General features: G+C 37.4%; 1 protein-coding gene and 1 pseudogene across 1 annotated transcript; both read left to right on the top strand.

Annotated features, from left to right (window-relative positions):
• Positions 1-687: 687 nt before the first annotated feature.
• On the top strand, positions 688-18,385 carry LOC120146618 (chromatin-remodeling ATPase INO80-like). The gene is given in 29 exon segments (XM_039160132.1): positions 688-920; positions 1,100-1,187; positions 1,352-1,733; positions 1,878-2,310; positions 2,395-2,473; positions 2,476-2,594; positions 2,694-2,782; positions 2,784-2,802; positions 3,324-3,745; positions 3,842-3,950; positions 4,060-4,140; positions 4,214-4,386; positions 6,604-6,729; positions 7,272-7,433; positions 7,525-7,582; positions 7,787-8,017; positions 8,150-8,296; positions 8,394-8,954; positions 9,057-9,285; positions 9,288-9,313; positions 9,404-9,511; positions 9,970-10,064; positions 17,033-17,189; positions 17,450-17,486; positions 17,489-17,515; positions 17,518-17,645; positions 17,754-17,768; positions 17,771-17,908; positions 18,286-18,385. Coding segments are annotated over 29 exon segments (4,341 nt in total). The 5' UTR covers positions 688-860; the 3' UTR covers positions 18,328-18,385.
• A 2,957-nt stretch (positions 18,386-21,342) lies between these two features.
• On the top strand, positions 21,343-23,108 carry LOC120146619 (annotated as a pseudogene).
• The last annotated feature ends 244 nt before the right edge of the window (positions 23,109-23,352 follow it).

The following is a 23,352-nucleotide window of genomic DNA, read 5'->3' as shown; positions in this document are numbered from 1 at the left end:
TATAATATCTTCACATGGTGAATGAATCATTGAATTGTTTTCGGTCCAAAGGTAAGCCAATAGCAGCATCAAATCTAGGACTTGTCACCGTGACGGCACTATGCATTGAAGCTCAGGCAACCAAATTGAAAGTGATTTCGACAATATTCTTTTAAGAAAAGTGAATTAATTTAAAAAAAAAACTAATTAATTTATGTGATTACAAGTAATAATATTATTTTTAAAAATTATTAAATTATTTAATAATAAACATTCAAATACCTTAACAATTATTAGTGCTCGAACTTAGTATTTATAGAAATAACAATTATTCTTTTAATCACCGAAATTGTTATATGTCTCTCTACCATTCGAAAATCAAAACCAAATTAATTAATTAGATTACTTTGACTAAATTGAGCAGGTCTAGTCAATTAATTTGATTCCAACGAATTTAGCTACTCCCTATTTTTTTTACCAAAAATATTAAGAATCAAATTATTTTTTTAAAAATTTAAGAATAATGTAATATTTGCTCCAAAGGTTGCAGCCTACTCGTGTTATATTAACCAATAACCATATTCTTTTTGAAGAAAGCAGGGCGCACATTAACAGATGTCACCTTAGCGGTGTATGTTAGCAAGGCCTCATGCATCCCACCCCGTCTGTATCTTCTATTATGTCGTCCGTTCTCTTTCATTGTCCACCCACAGTATCTCACGCACCTTCTTCCTTCTTCTCTTTCCGCATTGGATATATATAATTTCCCCTTATCTGCTAGGTTTAGGGGCTTCTTACACCTTATTTACAAAATTCTTCCTCCATGCTCGTCGTAGAGTTAGGGTTTTTCTATTTGGGATTCTTTTCACTTTTTCTTCTTCATGGAATCTAGGCGCCAATCGAAGGATTCGTTGTCCTACACCAGTCTCTTCAATCTTGAGGTCTGTTACTAGCCTTTCGACTTGTTTTCTTAATCGATCTTTTTTGGGTTATATATATATATATTTGTTTTGTTTTTTATTTCAATATTTTTTGGTGAACTTCGTTTCATACTTTTATGTTGATCGTCTTTCAAGTAAACTTCTTCCTTTTTTGTTTTTATTTTTGGTTTGTGTTGTAGTCTTTGATGAACTTCAAAGTTCCACAACCTGATGATGATTTTGATTATTACGGGAATAGTAGTCAGGATGAGAGCAGAGGTAGCCAAGGTAGGTTTTTTATTTTTCAACTCGGAATTAAGGGCTCCTTTGGATTTTATCCTTGTAAATGAACTTTTTCCCCCTCTTTTCATTGGTTCTGTTTATACGTGTAGATATTAAAGATAATTTTTTAACCAAGTGATGTGCATTGTTATGTAATGAGTTTTCAATAGGTGGAGCACTGCCGAACCATGGTAATGGAACTATGTCTCAGAAGGAATTGAGTTTGGCGAAGCGAAAGTGGAGGGGGACTTTCAATAGTGACGAGGAGGACGAGGATTATCAAGGAACTCATATTACTGAGGAGCGATATCGATCAATGCTTGGGGAGCATGTACAGAAGTATAAAAGGAGGTTCAAGGATACCTCTGCGAGTCCTGCTCCTTCTCGAATGGGCATTCCAACTCCAAAGAGCAATTTGGGTAGTTCAAAAACTAGGAAATTGGGAAATGAACAGCGAGCAGGGTTCTATGATATGGAGACCACATCTGAATGGATGAATGATGTTAGTTCTCAGAGGTTTCCAAATTATCACGAAGCAGAGCTTGTACCCAAGTATGATATTATTTGGTTTAATCTTTCCTTTGGTGATACACTATGTAGTATTGTGATACATCAATTATAAATTATTTCTTTGGATTGCCATATTCATAAAACTTAATGACATAATCAACAATTGTTTTCACATATGATCTGCAGAATCATGTATGAACCTGCTTATTTAGATATTGGAGAGGGCATCACTTATAGGATTCCCCCAACCTATGATAAGCTGGCATCGTCACTGAACTTGCCAAGCTTTTCAGATATCCGGGTGGAGGAGTTTTACCTAAAGGGTACTTTAGATTTGAGGTCCTTAGCAACAATGATGGCTAGTGATAAAAGATTTGGATCCCAAAGCCGAGCAGGGATGGGAGAGCCATATCCTCAATATGAATCACTTCAGGCAAGATTGAAGGCTTTGGAAGCTTCGAACTCAACTCAGACGTTTAGTCTCAAGGTATCTGAGAGTGCATTGAATTCCTCCATTCCTGAGGGGGCTGCTGGAAATTTACAACGGTCTATTTTGTCAGAGGGTGGTGTATTACAGGTTTACTATGTTAAGGTTTTGGAGAAAGGAGACACATATGAGGTTAGCTCAATTTAAGTTAGGATAATCTTCTTTTTATTTAATTTGTGAATACTCTAATTTAATTTCCTCTGCGACTGGATGCAGATAATTGAACGAAGCTTACCAAAGAAACCTAAAGTGAAGAAAGAACCTTCTGTAATTGAGAGGGAGGAAATGGATAAATTGGAAAAGTTTGGGTTACCATTGTTAGAAGAGACATTCCAAAGCATCATAGGACTTTCACTAATTTTCATCGAAAGCAACTCATTGATTCAAAGAGATTTGCTGAAAACTGCCAGAGAGAGGTATGTATGTTGCTATGTGATCTCTAGAGTACTTTAGGACAGAAGGCTTTTGTGATATTGTCCCTTGAAGTTTTAGTGACGATCTAATTTCTTTTCCAGGTGAAATTAAAGGTGAGTAGATCTCTCAAATTTATGAGGGGTGCTGCACTTCGCACAAGGAAATTGACTAGAGATATGCTGTTGTTCTGGAAGGGTTGACAAGGAGATGGTATCTTTCTTCTCCCTTTCTAATGTTCTGTGCTCTGCGAATGTACTTTAAACTTTAAAAGTGGTCATCATTTTGTTTGTTAACTGCATGCTTGGAATTATTTTTGAAAGGACGACGAAGAGTATGCCTATTATCAGTAGTTGAAATATGGAAGGTCTTATTGGATAGTTCCTTTCGATATACCAGTACCAGATAATAACGAGGGTGGTTGGGTACTTTTGCTGCATATTTTATAGTACTTGTATTTCTTGTCATGTGCCTTGCATGCGAAACCTGTTTTTATAAACTAAAACATTTCTAAAATTATAGTTGTGATGGAGAGAATTTGAATGTCGCTTTAGAATTACAATGAGAAAATGTCACTGTTCGTAAATACACAAGTTTTTCAACATATGTAATTATTTGTATGCACATATTATATAAATCATGGTTTAACTTGGTTACTGTGTGACGCCACTTTCTGCATATTATTGATTTTTTTTATTGAACCTGCCTGCTATGTAAATTCCTATCTTTAATAGGCAGAAGTGAGGAAAAGGGAGGAAAGAGAAGCTGCAGAAGCTTTAAGGCGTGAACAAGAGGTTCGAGAAGCGAAGAGGCAGCAGCAAAGGCTCAATTTTCTTATACAACAAACAGAACTTTATAGTCACTTTATGCAGAACAAGGCAAATTCTCAGCCTGCTGAAGTTTTGCCTGCAAAGGATGAAGAATCAAATGATGATGAAAAAGAAGATGATGGTGGGCCTGGCGGTGAAGAAGATCCAGAGGAGGCTGAGCTGAAAAAGGAGGCTCTAAGAGCTGCTCAAGATGCTGTATCTAAACAAAAAAAGCTGACTAGTGCTTTTGATACTGAATGTTTCAAGTTGCGTCAAGCTGCTGAAACTGAGGTGCCTTTAGAAGATAGTTCTGTTGCCGGGTCCAGCAATATAGATCTGCATAACCCGTAAGTTTTATTGTGTTCGATATTAGAATAAAAATACAGTTGGAGGGGATCTTTTTCCTCTCAACTTTTTCTCATTTTCCCTTAATTTATGTGCAGTTCCACTATGCCTGTCACCTCAACGGTTCAGACACCTGAAATGTTTAAGGGTTCCCTGAAGGAATACCAGTTAAAGGGGCTTCAATGGCTTGTTAATTGTTATGAGCAGGTTGTAAGGGAACCTCTTACTGAATAGTTTTTTTTTAATAATTATCAAATGAAACAGTTTGAGCTTCCTTTTTACACGATTATGATGGAAAGTCTATATTCTCTTTCAGGGTTTAAATGGTATTCTTGCTGATGAAATGGGCTTGGGGAAAACTATTCAGGCAATGGTGTTCTTGGCTCATTTAGCTGAGGTAATCGCTACAAGTTGATGTTTTGTTGCTTAATTTTTTCTTTATCCTAACTAGGATTGGTTGTTTTATACAGGAGAAAAATATATGGGGGCCTTTTCTTGTTGTTGCACCTGCTTCTGTCTTGAATAATTGGGCTGACGAGATTAGTCGCTTCTGTCCTGACCTTAAAACTCTTCCATATTGGGGTGGACTTCAGGATCGGATGGTTCTTAGGAAGAACATCAATCCAAAGCGACTTTATCGAAGGTAGTCTAGTCTACTTTTGTTTGCAATATACAATTTACTTCAATGATATGAGAAACATTGTAGCTTTCAATAATAAAAAGAAACATTGTAAGTTGGTGCCATAACTGCTAATACTGATTTGTTTTTTTATAAGAATGTTAGGCCTCGATATAAACCCCCTTCTTGATTAATGGAGCTTGTAGGAAAGCTCCTTAATCAGCGGATGGAGGAAAAGAGTGGCTTAAGTTTTTATTCATCATAAGGAATTACATAGGAACAACAAGAGAAACCCCCTAACAAAAACAGGAAACCAAAAACAACCCTAAACAACAACACTAACTCAGCCTATGCCTTCTTTAGCTAAGGCATCAGCCTCTAAGTTGGCTGTCCTATTTACCCATCTAACAACACCTTCAAAGACTTTAAGCCTATGAACAATATCTAATACTGATTTGTTGCAATCTGAAGTTTGATGTCCCCAGTTCTTCCAACTTGTAGAGGTTTCTTGAAAGTTATATATCAAGGTCAAGCAATAATACATCTTTTGTTGTACTCAAATATCATCCAAACAGAGTGATGTGGCTTTTACCACTCGAGTACCTCCCTTGCTGATAGGATTTATATGCTATTTGGCTGGGGAGCATCTTCTGCTCAAAATTTTCAGGCATCTTCTGGGTTATACATTATAGGGTTAAATTATTATTTTTTTTGGGGGGGGGACTATGGAATGAAGATGAATTATTGGTATTAATAAACTGGAATTAACTTGAGAGTTTCTGAACCCTAGTTAGTTCCTTTGAATTCAGCCTAGTGTTGATATGGCATGCACCTTAGTTCCAGACAACAAAAGCACCTTAGTCCTTCTGGATGAGGTGCGTGCCTATTGCTCCTATGTGCTCTTGTTTGTAAGGTTGAAGGTGAATAATCTGCCTGATTGAAACTCTCATTAATTTCTTTAATTTTTAAGTTTTTTAGGCAACTATACCTATACCAGTAAAAGAGGAGGTAATATCAAACTTTCAATTTTCCAATGTTTTTTCTGCTCAGCAAGAAAAATTTTATTAATGAAAATCAGGATCACTACTTCCCAATGTTTGATTATTCAACAAAAGGCATGGGGCAGTAAGAAATCATGCATAAAGACCAACAAAAGAGAGAATTTCACATGTTTTATAAGATAAATTGGATCTCCTTTTAGAGTTTATTGCCATAAATTATATATATATATATATTTTTATAGAAATAGGGGGCCTCATTAAAAACCTCCCTCATAGTGGTTCCTTTCCCAAAAGAAAGAACCAATGAGCGGAAGGAGGAAAAGAGTGCCTTTATTAATATAACAGCATTACATAAGACTTAACAATTACACCAGAAAACAGAACCTACAAAAACGAATAAAACAGCCTAAAACCAAAAACCTTACATACACCCAATCCCTTCCTTTGCTAAACTATCTGCCTCACAATTACAATCCCTTGGAATCCACCTAACAAAAGACACCTTATCAGAAAAAAGAGACAAAATCTCCTTAACTAGAGAATTAAAGAAGACAGAAGCCAAAGACGGAGACTGAATCCACTCCACTGCAGACTTACAATCACTTTCAACAATCAACCTACCAACAGAAACCCAAACTGAAGAAAGAAAGATTTCAATGCCTCTTTTAATAGCTTTTAATTCAGCAACTGGAGGGGGCCCTTGACCAATACTTTCCGAAAAAGTCATTAGAGTGCTACAATTCCAATCTCTTAAAATACCACCTATACCTCCGACCAACCCATCAAACCTTACAGCTCCATCAACATTCATCTTAAGAAAATCCCGTGTAGGGGGTAGCCAGCAAAGCACATGACAGCTCTTAGATTTAGGAACAGAGACACTATCTGCAAGGGAAGGATCTCCAATCAGCACATCCTCTTGGATAAGAACTTGAGGAAACCATAAATTATATTTTAAGCTTATTATATATAGACAAATTGATATGCAAAAACATATACATATAAATTGCACCTTACTTCACTGAGTTAACTGCATTTTTTGTGACTTGTGCCTTTGGCAATGTAAGGGTTCTAAGTTCTAATGGCTAAAGCATGTCTTGTGGCCTTGACAGGACTGGTCTCACTTAAAGTCTGTTTTTGATACTTATGGAGCCGGAGTTCTTTAAAATGGCTACTTATTAACTCTTTCTTTTGCATCCCTTATATTGTTCATGTAAATTTATGAATTATTTCTTTCCAGGGACGCTGGATTTCATATTCTGATTACTAGCTATCAACTGCTGGTGTCTGATGAAAAGTATTTTCGACGAGTGAAATGGCAATACATGGTATTAGATGAAGCACAGGCAATCAAGAGTTCAAGCAGGTTTTTACATTTACCTTCTAATTTGTTTGTTTCCTTAAATTTATGAGCTTTACTCCTTGTTAATTATTTTCTATTTAGCAAATATTTATCTGATGAGCGAGTTCTGTGTATAAATTGTCTTGTTGCCTACTGGCAATCTCACCCCATTGAATGCCACTTCTTTGTTGTTTTTTTCAATTGGGTATTTGGAAGCCGGACATCCCTACATGTAATGATATTGATGTAAATTCTTTATTCTTTTTATGCAATGTAAATGTTATTGAGAATAGAATTACAAGTATTTGTCTTATCTTGTGTTCATAAGTATGTAGATCTTAGTACTACTTGAACACAAACTTATACATGTATACAATAGATTTTTGTTGACAGTAGTTTATCATTTTATCTGTTGTAACAGTATATTTCCACTACTGGTTTAAGAATCTTAAATGTTCTTTTACTGCAATAGATTACTCCATCCAGTTACTCGGTGTTTTTCCGTTTTTACTTTCTACTATATTCTCATATACTCAAGTTTTATCTGGTATATTGTGGCTTTGCAGTATAAGGTGGAAGACACTGCTTAGTTTCAACTGTCGTAACCGCTTGCTTCTGACTGGTACACCGATCCAGAATAACATGGCAGAACTATGGGCTCTTCTGCATTTCATCATGCCAACCTTATTTGACAGCCATGAACAGTTTAATGAATGGTTTTCTAAGGGGTATGTTTTCCTTATGCTATCCTACTCTATTCTTTCACCATCTGATGAAAAATAGTTTTCTTATTGATTGCATCTCTTTCTATATCATCAGAATTGAGAATCATGCTGAACATGGAGGTACTTTGAATGAGCATCAGCTTAATAGATTGGTGAGTGTTTTTTTTCTTGCTAGATTTTCTGTGAGGATGAAGTTGTTGGACTTGTAAAGACTCTTTTTCTTGTATTTATTATAGTTTGATTTATCTAGGAGCTGAAACTGACATTCTTTTTTCTTTATCAAAAGGAATGTATTATTTTTCCCCTTATTGTGTTGATATTTCTTAATGGTATTTGTTTTCCCTTTCGTGTGGCAGCATGCAATTTTAAAGCCCTTTATGCTGCGGCGAGTTAAGAAAGATGTGATTTCTGAGCTGACTACGAAAACAGAGATTATGGTTCACTGCAAGTTGAGTTCCCGGCAGCAAGCTTTCTATCAAGCTATTAAGAATAAGATATCTCTAGCTGAATTGTTTGATGGCAATCGTGGATATCTTAATGAAAAGAAAATTCTGAATTTGATGAATATTGTAATTCAGCTGAGGAAGGTAAGTTATAGTTTTCATGTTTTATTTCTATCCTGGCTTCGTATGGTTAACAAGTTGGGAAAAAACACGGATCTTGTTTCTTTATGTATTGGAGTTTCAGATTGTTTTGAATATCTTTATGTGTAATGGTAGGTGTGTAACCATCCAGAGTTATTTGAAAGAAATGAAGGAAGCACATACTTCTATTTTGGAGAGATCCCAAATTCTCTTCTGCCTCCTCCCTTTGGTGAGTTGGAGGATATACACTATGCCGGAAGTCATAATCCCATAACCTACAAGGTACTTCTGTTACACAGTCTATAGTTCTGATTGTATAAGTCTTGTTTGTTTTACTACTTTACCACCCATACCATTGCCCTCTTTTTTCATTCTTCAGATACCTAAACTTCTCCAACAAGAGGTTCTACATAATTCTGAAACATTATGCTCGACAGTTGCTCGTGGAGTTTACCGAGAAATGTTTTACAAATACTTCAATGTATTCTCCACGGCAAATATTCATCAATCTATTTTCCCACAAGAGAGTAGCTCAAATGGCTTGTGTGTCAGAAGTGGGACATTTGGGTTCTCCCGTCTGATGGATTTGTCTCCAGCAGAAGTTGCATTCTTAGGAACTGGTTCTTTTATCGAGAGACTCTTGTTTTCTATTTCAAGATGGGACAATCAGGTTTTAGATGGAAGTTTAGATGATTTAATGGAGGTATTGGATGATGACTTCAATTCCAGTTACCTTGAGATGGGAACGGTTAGAGCTGTGACAAGGATGTTGTTAATGCCATCTAGATCCAAGACCAACTCGCTCAGAAGAAGATTTGCAACTGTTCCAGGAAATGATCCATTTGAGGCTTTAGTTGTCTCTCATCAGGATAGGCTGCTATCCAATACTAAACTTCTTCATTCAACACACACATTCATCCCACGAACTAGATCTCCTCTGGTATATTCTACTTTTTATTTTATCCTTTTCTTTACTATTATGAGGGACAACTTAAGCTTGAGTCAGATACATTATTCACTGTTAATATTTTCTCCTTGATAGATTGGTGCTCAATGCTCGGATAGAAATTTTGCTTACAGAATGACTGAAGAACTGCATAATCCATGGGTCAAAAGATTATTGATTGGGTTTGCTCGAACGTCTGAATATAATGGGCCTAGAATGCCAGATGGTCCTCATCGTTTGATTCAAGAAATTGATTCTCAGTTACCAGTTGCACGACCTGCCCTCCAGCTTACATATAAGATATTTGGTTCTTGTCCTCCCATGCAAGTTTTGACCATGCAAAGTTGCTAACAGTAAGAGTATTTTGTGATCACATTATAGCTGCTCTGTTGTGGTTTGATATATTTATATTGACAGTTTGATATATTTCATTTTCTTGTTAGGATTCTGGCAAGCTTCAGACGCTTGATATATTGTTAAAACGTCTCCGAGCAGAAAATCACCGTGTTCTATTGTTTGCACAAATGACAAAAATGTTGAATATTTTGGAGGTATTTTTACCTGTTTATTCTTCACCTTTATTTTATAAAAAAATTTCTAAGCTCGTCTGTTCTATATTAAATTTGATTTGTAGATATAGTGCTAAAGCATTTGGAGGTAGCTGTTAATCATGGCTATCAGGTGGATAGTTAGATTTGATATGTAATAAAACGAAAGCATTTAAAAGCAATCTTGTGCAATGTGTATGCTATATTATTTTTGTTGCATATAAAGTGCAAGTGTAAAGTATGGCTTTTATCGTTGCTTGTATGCATTGGAGTTCGGAGTTAGAAAGGGTTTTCTAATTCTATGCATACAGAATTCAGATTTTATTGTAACTGCAACATCTCAATCTACATAGCTGAGTTTCATGTGGTTGATTGATTGCTTTATACCGATGCATTACTTTGGGTTTTATCACTTGTCTGTATCTGCAAAATGTTGGTGTTGACTCTGTTTATTGTTGCAGGACTACATGAACTATAGAAAATATAGGTACTTGAGGCTTGATGGGTCTTCCACGATTATGGATCGACGAGACATGGTCAGAGACTTTCAGCTGCGGTGAGTATTTCATTCACATAATCACATCTGACTCGCTCTTTTTTTTTTGATAGGAATGGAAGGCCTCGCTAAAAACCCCCTTCTTGATTAGAGGAACTTAGTGGTAAGCTCCTTAATCAGCGGAAGGAGGAAAAGAGTGCCTTAAAAACTTTATTGATAATATAATCTTACATAAGATTTAAACACTACATGACAATACATCCCATAAAACTTAACAACAATTTTCTAATAGACCTTCTCGCTGGACCAGAAAATCCAGTGACAGGTCCTTACATTCAACCTATCCCTTTCTTAGCTAAGCTATCAGCCTCCCCATTGCTCGCTCTTGGAATCCACCTCACTGAATGAACCTTGCCATTTGAAAGAGTCAAAATCTGATTAACCAAAGACAAGTAGAAAACAGGAGCCAAAGCCGGTGATTTAATCCATTCCACTACCGACTTGCAATCACTCTCAACAATCAATCTCCCAATAGAAACCCAAACTGAAGCCAGAAAAATTTCAATACCCCTTTTAATAGCCTTTAATTCAGCTAGCGTAGGAGTAACTTGGTCCACTTTCTCTGAAAAAGTCAAAAGCGTGCAACACTCCGAATCTCTCAATATACCTCCTATGCCTCCACCCGAGCCTCCAAGCCTAACAGCTCCATCAACGTTCATCTTAAGAAAATCAACAGGGGGGGAATCCAACGCAGGTTATGACCAACTCTGTCTAAAGTTAACGAAAACCCATCTGCTAGAGATGGATTACCAATCAGCAAATCCTCCTGAATATTAACCGTAGGAAACTTTGCTAAAAACCATTTTGATAACCTGAATCTAACTGTAAAGAACAAAGACATGCTGTCCAGGTTAGAACCTTCGAACACTATAGCATTCCTGGCTTTCCAGATTGACCAGAAGATAACACCTAGAATAAACTTCCATATCGTCGAGTTTCCCCTCAACTCACCCCAGGAACTAAGCAAAGCAGGAGGGTCTTGAGGAGAACAAACAAATATCCCAGAAGCTAGCTATTTTATTCCACAACTTCCAAGCAACAATACAGGAAATAAATAAGTGTTGAACTGTTTCCTCGTGAATCTTGCAGAAAGGACACTGTATATCCTCCCCTAAAGAAACTCCTCTCTTAACCAACTCAGCCTTAACTGCCAATTTCTGATGTGCAAGTTGCCATAGAAAAGCTTCCACTCTCGGTGGAGCCAAACCCTTCCAAACTCCTTGTAACCACACATCATTACTCCCTACCTCCGAGCCAATGTTTTCCCTGCATGATTTAACCGAAAACAGTCCATCTCCACTAGCAGACCAAGAAAGAGAGTCCTCCACCAGCTCTGACAGTTTGACATCCTTTATTTTTGTCATCAAAGCTAACCACTGGTCCAATTCCCAATCACTCAGATTCCTTCTAGTTTGGACAGTCCACTCCCAACCACTCGGTCCATAGCTGCCAAACTCAACAATCTCCCCCCTTTTATTACTGGAAAGCACATAGATTCTAGGAAAAAGTATTTTTAGAGGGACCTCATCCGCCCAAACATCATTCCAAAAAGAAATTGATTTCCCATTACCTACTTGCAGCTTCGAATTCAATCTAAGAAAGTTCCCTACCGAATCATTCTTAGAAAAATTATTAGCAATGCCTCTCAAGATCCATGAAGATTTCGGAGAAGTAACCTTTCCATAGACATAGTGTTCCAACTGATCTTTTGCTTACTACACAACACCGATTTCCAGAGAGAGTTTTTGTCATTGGCAAATTTCCACACCCACTTGCCTAGTAAAGCCCGGTTAGTAAGATTCAAATCAAGGACACCTAGTCCACCACAGTTCAAAGGCCTGCAAACCGTGTTCCAATTTACCCAGTGAATCCTCCGCTTATCCCCCTCTCACCCCAAAGAAAGTTAGCCATTAAGGAATTAAGCTTCTTTCCGATATTGCACGGCATTTTGAAAAGAGATAGAAAGAAAATCGGCAAAGAGGTTAGCACCGACTTCAACAGGACTGTCCTCCCAGCCAAAGACAGACAAGACGCTTTCCACCCCGCAAGTTTGGAACTAAAATTCTTAAAGACCGGATCCCATAGAGCCTCTGTGTTTTTCCTTGCTCCCAAGGGAAGTCCCAAGTATTCTGTAGGTAGAAAACCAACCGAACAGCCCACTTGTTCTACCCAATCCGATAACACTCCCTCTTCCAAATTGATACCGAACAGCTTACTCTTTGCTAAATTGAGGTGTAAACCTGTCATAATGCTAAAGATCCTCAGCACCCTTTTTACATTTTTGATCTGATTAATGGAGGCTTGACAAAAAATTATTAAATCATCGGCGAATTGTAGATGGGACAGCCTGGTAGAATTTCCAGAATTCCCCATAATAATACCCTGGAATAAACCCCTCTCGATTGCTTTAGAAAGCATTAAATGTAGCATCTCTCCTATAATGTTGAACAAAAGTGGAGAAAGACTGCAGCCTTGTCTAAGACCTTTTTCCATTGCAAACTCCTCAGAAGGTGACCCGTTAACAAGAATCGAAATAGAGGCTGTAGACAGACATTGAGTAATCCACGATGACCATCTGTTTCCAAATCCCATTTCTTTCATTGCTCTAAACAAAATAGGCCATTCCACAGTGTCGTATGCTCTTCGGAAGTCAACTTTAAAAACTACCCCTTGTAGTCCTTGTTTTCTCCAGAAATCAATACCTTCGTTCGCAATGAAGGCGCAATCCAATAACTGTCTCCCCGGAATAAACGCAAATTGGGATTGACTTATTATGTCGCCAACACAGCCACTCAACCTTTTAGATAATACTTTTGAGAGAATCTTGTATAAACTACCTACAAGGCTGATTGGTCTAAAATCCTCCACACTTTCCGGATTAGTCTTCTTCAGAATGAGAGTAATAAACGCGTGATTAACTCCGTGTTCCCATTTTCTACCTATGAAAAAATCCTGGAAAAACTTCAATACATGTTCCTTTAAACCCGACCAACATTTCTTGAAGAAGCCCATGGTAAAGCCATCCGGTCCTGGTGCTTTAGAACTATCCGAAGAAGCTATCGCTTGCCATATTTCTTGTTCCGTGAACTGCTCCTCAAGTTTTAAAGATTGGAACCCTGATAGCATAGCAAACTCCAGGGATAAATCCTCTACACCCAGCGTTGACATAGAACTATAGGATTCCTTAAAAAAGGCCGCAATATGCAACTTAATAGATTGCGGATCTACAACTTCAGAACCATTGATCTTCAAACTAGTAATTTCATTTCTCCTACTCCTGTTTAGAGCAGTTAAATGAAAAAATCTAGTGTTTCTATCTCCATCTTTAATCCATTTCGCCCTTGATTTATGAAACCAGATGCTTTCTTCGATCCTATACAACCTCCATAGATCCGATCTGAACTGTAGCAGATGCCCCCAGTCCTGTTGGCAGAGGTCCCCAGCTTGAGCTTTAAATTCAAGATTATTTATCTTCAATTCCAGATCTGCTATGGACTCAGAAATTCCATTGAACTTTCTGCCCGACCAACTTCTGATCGCTTTTTTAGTTTCTTGAAGAATGCTGAAAATGCCCCTACCCCTTCTACTCCCCCTCGAAACATCCAAGGATGATTTAACTATATCCTCAAACCCTTTTTCCTCTAGAAGATAGTTAAAAAATCTGAATGGTTTGGGCCCCAATCAACATTTTTTTCCTCCAAACAAACGGGATTATGATCAGATAAAGATCTCGGTAACAGGCTTTGCAGAACATTAGGAAAACTTATCAGAAATCCCCAGAAATTAGGAACCTATCCAATCTGACCCAAGTAGAGGCTTCTCTATTATTACACCAAGTGAACCTTCCCCAACCATAGGTAGATCGATTAAATTAGTATGATTCAGGAAATTTCTTAGAATAGCTATAGAAAACCAATTCTGTGACATTCCTATCTTCTCTGTCGGATCAAAATACACATTAAAATCACCCCCAATGCAAACTGATACTGTTTGAGCAGTGACAAATTCAGCAATTCCCTGAAAATCCTCCTTTTCAGCATCAATACTTGGACCATATACATTAATAATCACACATTTATCACATGAATTCTTAAAACTTCCAAAGACAGCTATGAACCTGCTGCTTAAATGACTATTTGTAACTTCAAATCCTTATCATTCCACAACACCATTAAACCTCCTGCAGACCCCACAGCTGGAACAACAGTCCAACTATTAAGAATACTTCCACCTATCCTTCTCCTAATAGCCTGAGAACATTTTTCCAGCTTTGTTTCTTGAATGAGAAGAATGCCTGGTTTATAATTCCTGACCATAGTAGCTACGGCTCTAGATTTTTCCTTTTTTCGGATACCCCTTATGTTCCAAGAAATAATCTTCATCTTTACCATGTATATATCTATGGAAACAAAACCTCAAAGCAAAGCAGCCGAGAGATCCCTACTCCCCCGGAACCACCCCTTCCCCACGATCAGCCAAACCTTTCTCCATATTAATTATTTTATCCAAAAAGGCCTTCTTCCCCTCTTTGAATGAGATCCCAAGCAATTTACTGACTTCCCATGTAGCCAGCGCTCTTCTAAAATAAGGAAAAATTTGGAGAATACACAGTAGGGATACTAGCCACGTCCAGTGCTTCCCTAATCAGAATCCTTTTCTTTCTTCTAATACCAATCCTTGCTTCTGATCCATGCTTATTCCCTTTAACACCCTCACCATCTCCCCGGGGAGGCTGTGACCGAACTACATCTGCTTTCTGACTAGAACCATCATCATCCTGGGTCTCAATCGGGCTTCTCCCCGATATATTAGTAATAGGTAAAATACTCGAGGTAGGAAAATTTCTAGACCTATTGTGATCAGACACCTCCAGTGGAAACATTGAACCATTTTCTCTGCGTGGATTAAACCACACCTTTCTACCTCTGGATCTTCTATACACTCTGGAGACAGGCCCTCTCTTCCACCCTCCCAAATGCAGACTCCTAGGCAGGTGATTGAAAGGACTCCAACTACTAAGGCCAATAGTATGAGGCTCCTTATAACATCCACTCTCTTGATTCCTGCCCATGTGAATCGACTTTTCTTCCCTAACCTCCTCTATACCTTCCTCACTACTAGCTTCTTTGTTCAGGAATGTTCCTCCATTAATCAAAACCTCATTGGATTTGTTAGAATCTTCTCTATGTACTGGCTGTATCCTAACGACGACCCCACCAGGAATTGGCTTTGGGAATAGATAAGAAGGATCATTAGCCTTTTTTTGCACATTTGATTTATCCGAACCAGATTGCTGCGGCTCCACCAAAGTTTCCAACCGGGATTCATTCCCCTTACCAAACCCCAAATTGGTTAGATTAACCCCAGGCCCAATAAAAGAAAATGGGTTGTCCTCACTCGAATCCACAGATTGGGCTGCCACACTTTCAACTATAAAATCATCTCTTAAACCCAGACCTCGATAATCCCCTTTTAAATTCAAAATCCCATCTGGTAATTCTGACATCATAGCACCACTATTTTGACTTTGTAGTTCCTGCGACAATAAATGCTCTTCCCCTTTGCCGCCTACCATAGATGTATAGTTTTCCCCTACCAACCCTCTGACATCTGTATCCCTAGAATCCTTAGCTATCAAGTCCAGCTTACCAACTCCAACTGAATGGTTATCATCTTCCTCCTCAGGTTGAGCGTCGTTACTGTACACACCATCTCCGACCACCATAGATTTTTTTACTGCAAAGCTTTCCTGTTTAATACTAACCGATCCCAAGTTAATTTTAACCTTGAAAGAACGCCCATACGAACCCATATTAACAAATTCTTGTATGTCGAACGGACTGGCCACCTTCAGTAGAGCTCTTGCCACCGCCATATCCTCCCTTTTGATTGTCGACTCATGAATACAGACCAGCTTCCCCCACTTTGAAAGTAACTTTTCCAAGAAAGATTCGTTCCAACATAATAAAGGGATTCCAACCAATTCAACTGAGCAAAAAGCCAATGGAACACCTTCTTCGCTCATAAGCGGATCAAGCCAATCAAACCAAAACAACAATTCCTCCCCTCTGCTCGTCCTTGCTTTTTCTAATTCTTCTACTGAGTCGAAAGTTAAGATACAAGAGTTCCATGTATAACCCCATTTAGCTCCCCTGACTATGATTCCATCACTAGCCAGCCCCTTCTCCACTAATTCCAAATCAAACTGGGATTTTATAATTCCAGTCAATGATCTTTAACCCAATCATACTCATCTAATGGGATATGCATCTCCCATACATTTCTCAGTCCTTCTTTCTCTCCTGGACGACCCTCCTTAAACTCTTTGTTCCCCTGAACTTCCCTTTGCTCGTCATAAGAGACCAGCACATCCTTATATGTTCTTTCATCCCTCAATTTGCTGATCGACACTGACCTTGGTCTTCTTCTCAAAGTCGTTCCTATTTTCCATTTACCTTCTACCCTTCTGACATCTCTATTATCCTCTTGCCTGGACCTCTGCTTCTGGTACTTAGCCACCAACTGAGACTTTCTTACCATCTATCCAAATACCATTCAAATTGCTATCGCTTTCATCAACCCATCTTCCTTCTCAAACTGAACGAAAGCAAACGTGTAGTTCCTATAATTCTGCTTGGTGGAGCTACTCGGAATGTAGACCCTAATAACACTACCATGTTGTTGAAAGATTTCCTTTAGTGTTCGCCAAGTTACCCTCTTACTCAGGAAGTTGACAAACGCCGTCCATTCCTCACCGGAGGACTGGCCGCCTATGGCACTCTCTCTCACTCTCCCTTTCCCTTTCTCTCTGACACTCATAGTCTGGAAGTTTTTTCCTTTGATTGAAACATACACCAGATTGTTGCTCATTGCACCTCATTCATTATTCCGTTCACACTTCAGTGTAATTTGTTTTCTATTCCTGCAATAGAATCCAAGATTGAAACGTACTTTGTTTTCTATTGCAGGAATGACATTTTTGTCTTCTTGCTGAGTACCAGAGCTGGTGGATTGGGTATTAACTTGACAGCTGCTGACACTGTAATCTTTTATGAAAGTGACTGGAATCCAACCTTGGATTTGCAAGCCATGGACAGAGCTCACCGTTTAGGGCAGACAAGGGATGTAAGATTCTGCCTCTTACACCTCTATTATGATTGCATGTGAATGATTTTATGTATTATTCTATCATTCTTTGAATAACATTGCTTATGTTATACTGGTTAATATCTGACTTGCATTTCCGCATAAAACTTTCAGCTCATTTTGTTTTTTTATGAAAATATTTATTTATTTAAATTTCATACAATTTTTAGTCGGTAATAGTCGGTTTAAGTTATTGAATTTATTTGTTTCAACCTTTTCACATGATCTTACATTCGTAGGTTACTGTCTACCGACTCATTTGTAAGGAGACAGTTGAGGGAAGATTTTGCAGAGAGCAAGTCAGAAAATACTGTGCAGCAGCTTGTCATGACAGGTGGCCATGTGCAGGGAGATCTCTTGGCTCCTGAGGATGTTGTATCTTTACTTCTGGATGATGCGCAACTGGAGCAGAAATTAAGAGAAATTCCTCTTCAGGTTAGGTTTAACTCTGAAAGCATACAAATTCTCTTCTTTTCTCAGCATCAAAAGAGATATAGAACTGCTTATGGCCCCCTATACTGATTTATGTTTATGCACCCTTAGGCTAAGGATAGACAAAGAAAAAACAATCAACGAAGGGCATACGGTTAGATGCGGAAGGTGATGCATCTTTGGAAGACTTGGCAAATACTGGAGCTCAGGGTACTGGGGCTGATCCATCTCCAGATCCAGAAAAAGGCAAATCCAGTAATAAGAAGGTACTAAGGTCACCTAGATTCAAATTATGATTGAAATATCTGTTTTTTCGTTTTACAAGAAATACTGAAGGCCAATATAGAGAGATTCTGGGGTTATCCCAAATAAAATAATACACAAAAGATGAAATGTTATTGTAAGACACATATTGTATCGTGCAATCCTATTGGTTTGTCTCTTGTTATATTAGCTGCTGGAAAGAATGATCTAATTATTTTTGGTTAATCCTAGAGGGGCCCCTTTCTGACCGGAGTAAAGCATAGAAAAACTTGTGAAAGATGTTCCTGCTGCTTTTGATTCTGCTGAACATGTTGAGAATAACCTAGTTAGGCAACACGTTATGTGTGTTAAATAATTCTATTTATTACTTTTTGTGCAGAGGAAAAGTGCTTTGCTAAGCAAAGGAATTGTAGCCTTGTAGAAATGAGTTAGATGACGGCCTTCAGATGATGACATGCAATCAAAGAGGCCCAAGAGGCCTAAGAAGAGTGTTAACGAAAACCTAGCACCAGCAGTTACTGCATCAGCTCCGGGCAGGCTCAGCATCGACCTGGGAATGAGTTTGGTTCCGGTGTTTTCGGGACTGAAATGGAGCATAACATGGGGGCATAATACTATATAGGCGTGAAAGGTACATTTTTGGTGGGAGGGAGAATTGTTTAGGTTTAGTGGTTAATTTACATTATAAAATTGGAGGACATGCGGCATAATCATATATTGTATATGTAACCAGCCTCGGTCCAGAAAATGTCCGTTTACCAACACACCCATAATATATTTAATGAGCACTCCAGTTTGGGTTCATGCATGCTTCCCTTTGGATTGTTTAATAATGATTTCTAATTGGATATAGGGATGAATTGATTTCTATATATTTAGAGTTAATTGTTATAATATTTTTTTATTTAAATTTTTAATTAAGTTTTTATTTTACTTAATAAAAAGGAGAATTATATATATATATATATATATATATATATATATATTAATAAAAAGGAGAATTAAATTTCTTTTGGCTATTAAAAGAGGGTTGATTCTTATTGAGGAAGTTGAAATTGATTTCTATTCAAAACAGAGGATTATTTTGGAATCAGACTCTTCTAATGCTCTGAAGTGGATTAATAATCTGATCCTTAGTTTTACTTTGTTCCAATCCTTGGTAACGGATATAGCTTCTGCTGTGGAGAGGAAAGGTATTATCACAAGGCACATCTCGAGAGCAGTTAATTGGGAAGTTGATGAATTAGCTAAAGCTAGCATAGGCTGATTTTAGTTGTGTAACTGTTAAGGTGTTGTCTTGGTTGTTACTATTAAAAGTGTATTAGGGTGTTTTATGCTTTCAGAATTATGGTTGTTTTGTTGTGTAAGAAGTTGTTGTTGTTGAGATGTGGAGGTGTATTATTGTTCTTATTAATAAAAGTTAGAGGCACTCTTTTCCTCCTTCCAATGTCCTTCATGTTATGTTTGTAATAACGAGGCCTTATTCTATCAAAAAAAAAAAAAAAGTCGATGGCAAACGCACCTTCATTAGGACATTCCAAAATATAAAAGTAAACATATCAATTAAAAATTTATTCCTTGAAGGCTTGTTTTTTGCACTAATTACCACATTGGACCAATCATTTTTTGTTATTTAATTTTTAGTCAACTAATTCTGATGAAAAATGTGGTGGTTCATTGGTTTGAAAAAAAATATATTTCACCTTTTTCAATATATAAGCACCTTACTTTCACTGATATTAGTTTTTTTTTTTGAAATCTCTGCCTATAATTTGAAGCTATCCCCATGATATGAGAGTTAAATTTAGTAAGCTTTGTTGTAAGACAACTAAACAATCCCTTAACATTTCAATTGAAGGTTAATCTGAGAAAACAACCATAAAAGTTGGTTATTTTATAATTTTTAAATAAACATATAATTTTTAATAAGATTAAATTAACAAACAAAATACACATTTTTATTCTTATGTGTTTTTTAATCGTATCGTAATAACAATCAAGGTATATATATAATTCTAATACGATTATAATTATTCTTTAATATTGAACCTATCAAGGGGAAAGTCTAATAAAACGATAGAAATAGGCTCAACCGAATAAAAAAATATAATATTTTAGGTTGAATACGACCTAAAATGTCACATTATTCATAACATTTTCGGTTGAACCTAAAATGTTACGAATAAGGTAACATTTTCGGTTGTCAACAAAAAATATTATAAATAATATAACATTATAGATTATCGAAAATGTTGGCGTAATCTAAAATGTTATACATTTTTATAACATTTTCAATCATGTATATCTCCGTATTTTAATCTTAATTATCATGTTGTACTGCAGAACTATCATGCTTCGCTGATTTGGAGGGAATTGGAATACCGCGTCGAATATAGCTGGCTGGATAAACAAACATTTCTGAAAAAAAAACTCAACGGTTGGTTTTCTTAGGAAAATGTTAAGGAAATGTTGTTTGAGTTACTGAATTTTTCAAAGTAAACGATGGACAAATAATTAAATAATACAAACCAAATTTAAAAATCTATTTGCTAGCTGTATGATGGTATATATTCATATATAATAATAATGTAATAATTTTGTAATTCTTAAAATTATTAATATTTCATTTATAAATGGATTAATTTAAATTTAATATTATAAATTTATTATAAAACAATCTTTCTAATTAAAATTATTTTATTAAAGGTATCAAAATTTAAATAAGATTTAAATTTATTTGAATAATTTATTATTTTATATTATCACAACAAACTATTTTTATAGGGTAATTACATATATTTAGTCATTCAACTATTTTCATAGTTTTGTTTTGGTCAACCAATTATTATTATTATTTTTTCAAAATCACACCTAAGGTTATGTTTTGATTCTGGTTTGATCATCCATCGTTAAAAAATTAACGGTTATGCTGATGTGTTACCATAAGGTAAACACGTCATCATTGAAAAAATAATCAAGTCAACAATTCTGTTTTATTTTTTAACAACGGGTGATCAAAATAGAATAAAAATGAGTGACGTGACATTTTCACCAAAAGCTAAATAGTTGGTAACCAAAAAGGAACTGCAGCACTAGTTGAATGAGTAAATATGTAGTTTATACTTTTATATAACAGTTGTTGATAATATCAATGGAATTTCTTTGGGTGATGTACTAATAGCATATTTAATGTCAACGGAAAACGCCGAGCAAAGTAGAGTAACGTGTTTCTCTTTTCATTGAGAATATCCACTACACTTTCCTGGAAGAGTGGAAAATTCCTATCAAATTCATATTCATGTTATCGACACTGCAAAATTTTAATATCTACATGTTTGGGTTTATATTTTAATTATTATTATTTTGCAATATATATATATGTATGTGTTCTTCCGGTCCCTTCATATTACTAGTACTTTGAGTGAAAACAAGAAAGATGTATAAGGTAGCAAATGCATCAGAATATCTGGTCATTACAGGCATAGGCATCCCGGACATAAAGCTTGCCAAGAAGCATGGATACTTCCCGGTCAGTCTTCACCGTCTTCGACCTCTCCCCGGTAAACTACACCTTCGAAGTCCAAGCCATGAGCGCCGAGAAGCTCCCTTTCGTCCTCCCGGCGGTCTTCACAGTTGGTCCCGAGTCGACGATGAGGCCAGCCTCCTCAAGTATGCCAAGCTTATCTCTCCCCATGACAAGCTCTCTAACCATGTTAAAGAGCTTGTACAAGGTATCATTGAAGGTGAAACAAGGGTCCTTGCTGCTTCCATGACCATGAGGAGATTTTCAAAGGAACCAAAGAGTTCAAAACTCGAGGTTTTCGAGAAAGTCCAGCTTGAGCTCAACCAGTTCGGACTACTGATTTACAACGCTAATGTTAAGCAGCTTGTGGATGTGCCTGGACACGAGTATTTTTCTTACTTGGGTCAAAAGACTCAAATGGAAGCTGCTAATCAGGCCAAAGTGGATGTGGCGGAGGCCAAAATGAAGGGGGAGATCGGGTCCAAGCTGAGGGAGGGGCAAACGCTTCAAAACGCTGCGAAAATCGATGCGGACACGAAGTTATATCCACGCAGCAGGGAGAGGGGAAGAGGAGGATAAGGGTGAAGACTGAGGTGAAAGTTATGAGAACCAAAGGGAAGCTGAGTTAGCTGAGGCAAATGCAGATTTGGCAAAGAAGAAGGCGGGCTGGGCTAAGGAAGCGCAAGTGGCGGAGGTGGAAGCGTCCAAAGCCGTTGCATTGAGGGAAGCTGAGTTGCAAAGGGAGGTGGAGAGGATGAACGCTTTGACCAGGACGGAGAAGCTCAAGGCTGAGTTTCTTAGCCAAGCAAGTGTTGAGTACGATACCAAGGTAAACAACATACACCATGCAGATGCATCTGCTCGAACCCAGAGTTTCTTATCCAATATATACCATTTGCTTTTGATCCTTTGAAACTGCAGGTGCAAGAAGCAAATTGGGAGTTGTACCAAAAACAGAAACAAGCAGAGGCGATATTGTATGAGAAGGAAAAAGAAGCTGCGGCGCAAAAGGCCACTGCAGATGCAACATTTTATGGTCGTCAGAGGGTTGCCGATGTAGAACTGTACGCGAAGCAGAAAGAAGCGGAAGGGCTGATGGCACTGGCACAAGCCCAAGGTGTTTATCTACGAACACTTTTAGACGCATTGGGAGGCAATTATGCAGCCCTGAGGGATTACTTAATGATCAATGGTGGAATGTTCCAAGAGATTGCTAAGATCAACGCTGAAGCTGTGCGAGGACTTCAGCCAAGGATTAGCATTTGGACTAACGGCAGTGGAGAAGCAATTGATGGTAATGGTAGCAGTGCAATGAAGGAGGTTGCTGGTGTTTATCGGATGCTGCCGCCGTTGTTTAAGACGGTTCACGAGCAAACTGGAATGCTCCCTCCGTCGTGGATGGGCACATTGCCGGACTCAAAACAGCCTAGGACGGATTAAACAAGCGTGTCGTCCAATGTCAGGTTCAATCACACTTTGTCATGCACCTTTCCATTGCTGGTTTTAAATAATATTGTTTTTAATTATTTTGCTTTCGCTATACATATGATGTTGGTAACGTGATTTTACTTTTGGTTTGAACTGGTTTACCGATAAGTGCTTCATGAGTGATGTATCTTGTAATTTAAATAAGGTGATACTCGTAATATTCATCGTTTATCATTGTGCTACCTAACAACATAGTTAAATACGTGAACAAAAGTCTTCTGCGCCTTCACCATGCTCTTAATTGTGCCCATCCTGTCATTTTCGACGTGTGTCTTCTTTTTCCTCTTTATTAGTATTTTCATTTAATCGGTAATACAAATGTTGGCTTTAATCAAAGTTTGCGGTTCACCACATGAGTCGTCATCACTCACTGCTATTTAACGAAGACACTAAACATCACCACTTATGATTGTGCTGACTGTGAAAAAAAATTAT

Source organism: Hibiscus syriacus, unplaced genomic scaffold (genome assembly GCF_006381635.1).
Source record: "Hibiscus syriacus cultivar Baekdansim isolate YM2019G1 unplaced genomic scaffold, ASM638163v2 tig00110930_pilon, whole genome shotgun sequence".
Taxonomy (NCBI): domain Eukaryota; kingdom Viridiplantae; phylum Streptophyta; class Magnoliopsida; order Malvales; family Malvaceae; genus Hibiscus; species Hibiscus syriacus.
This window is presented reverse-complemented; position numbering and strand designations above follow the sequence as displayed.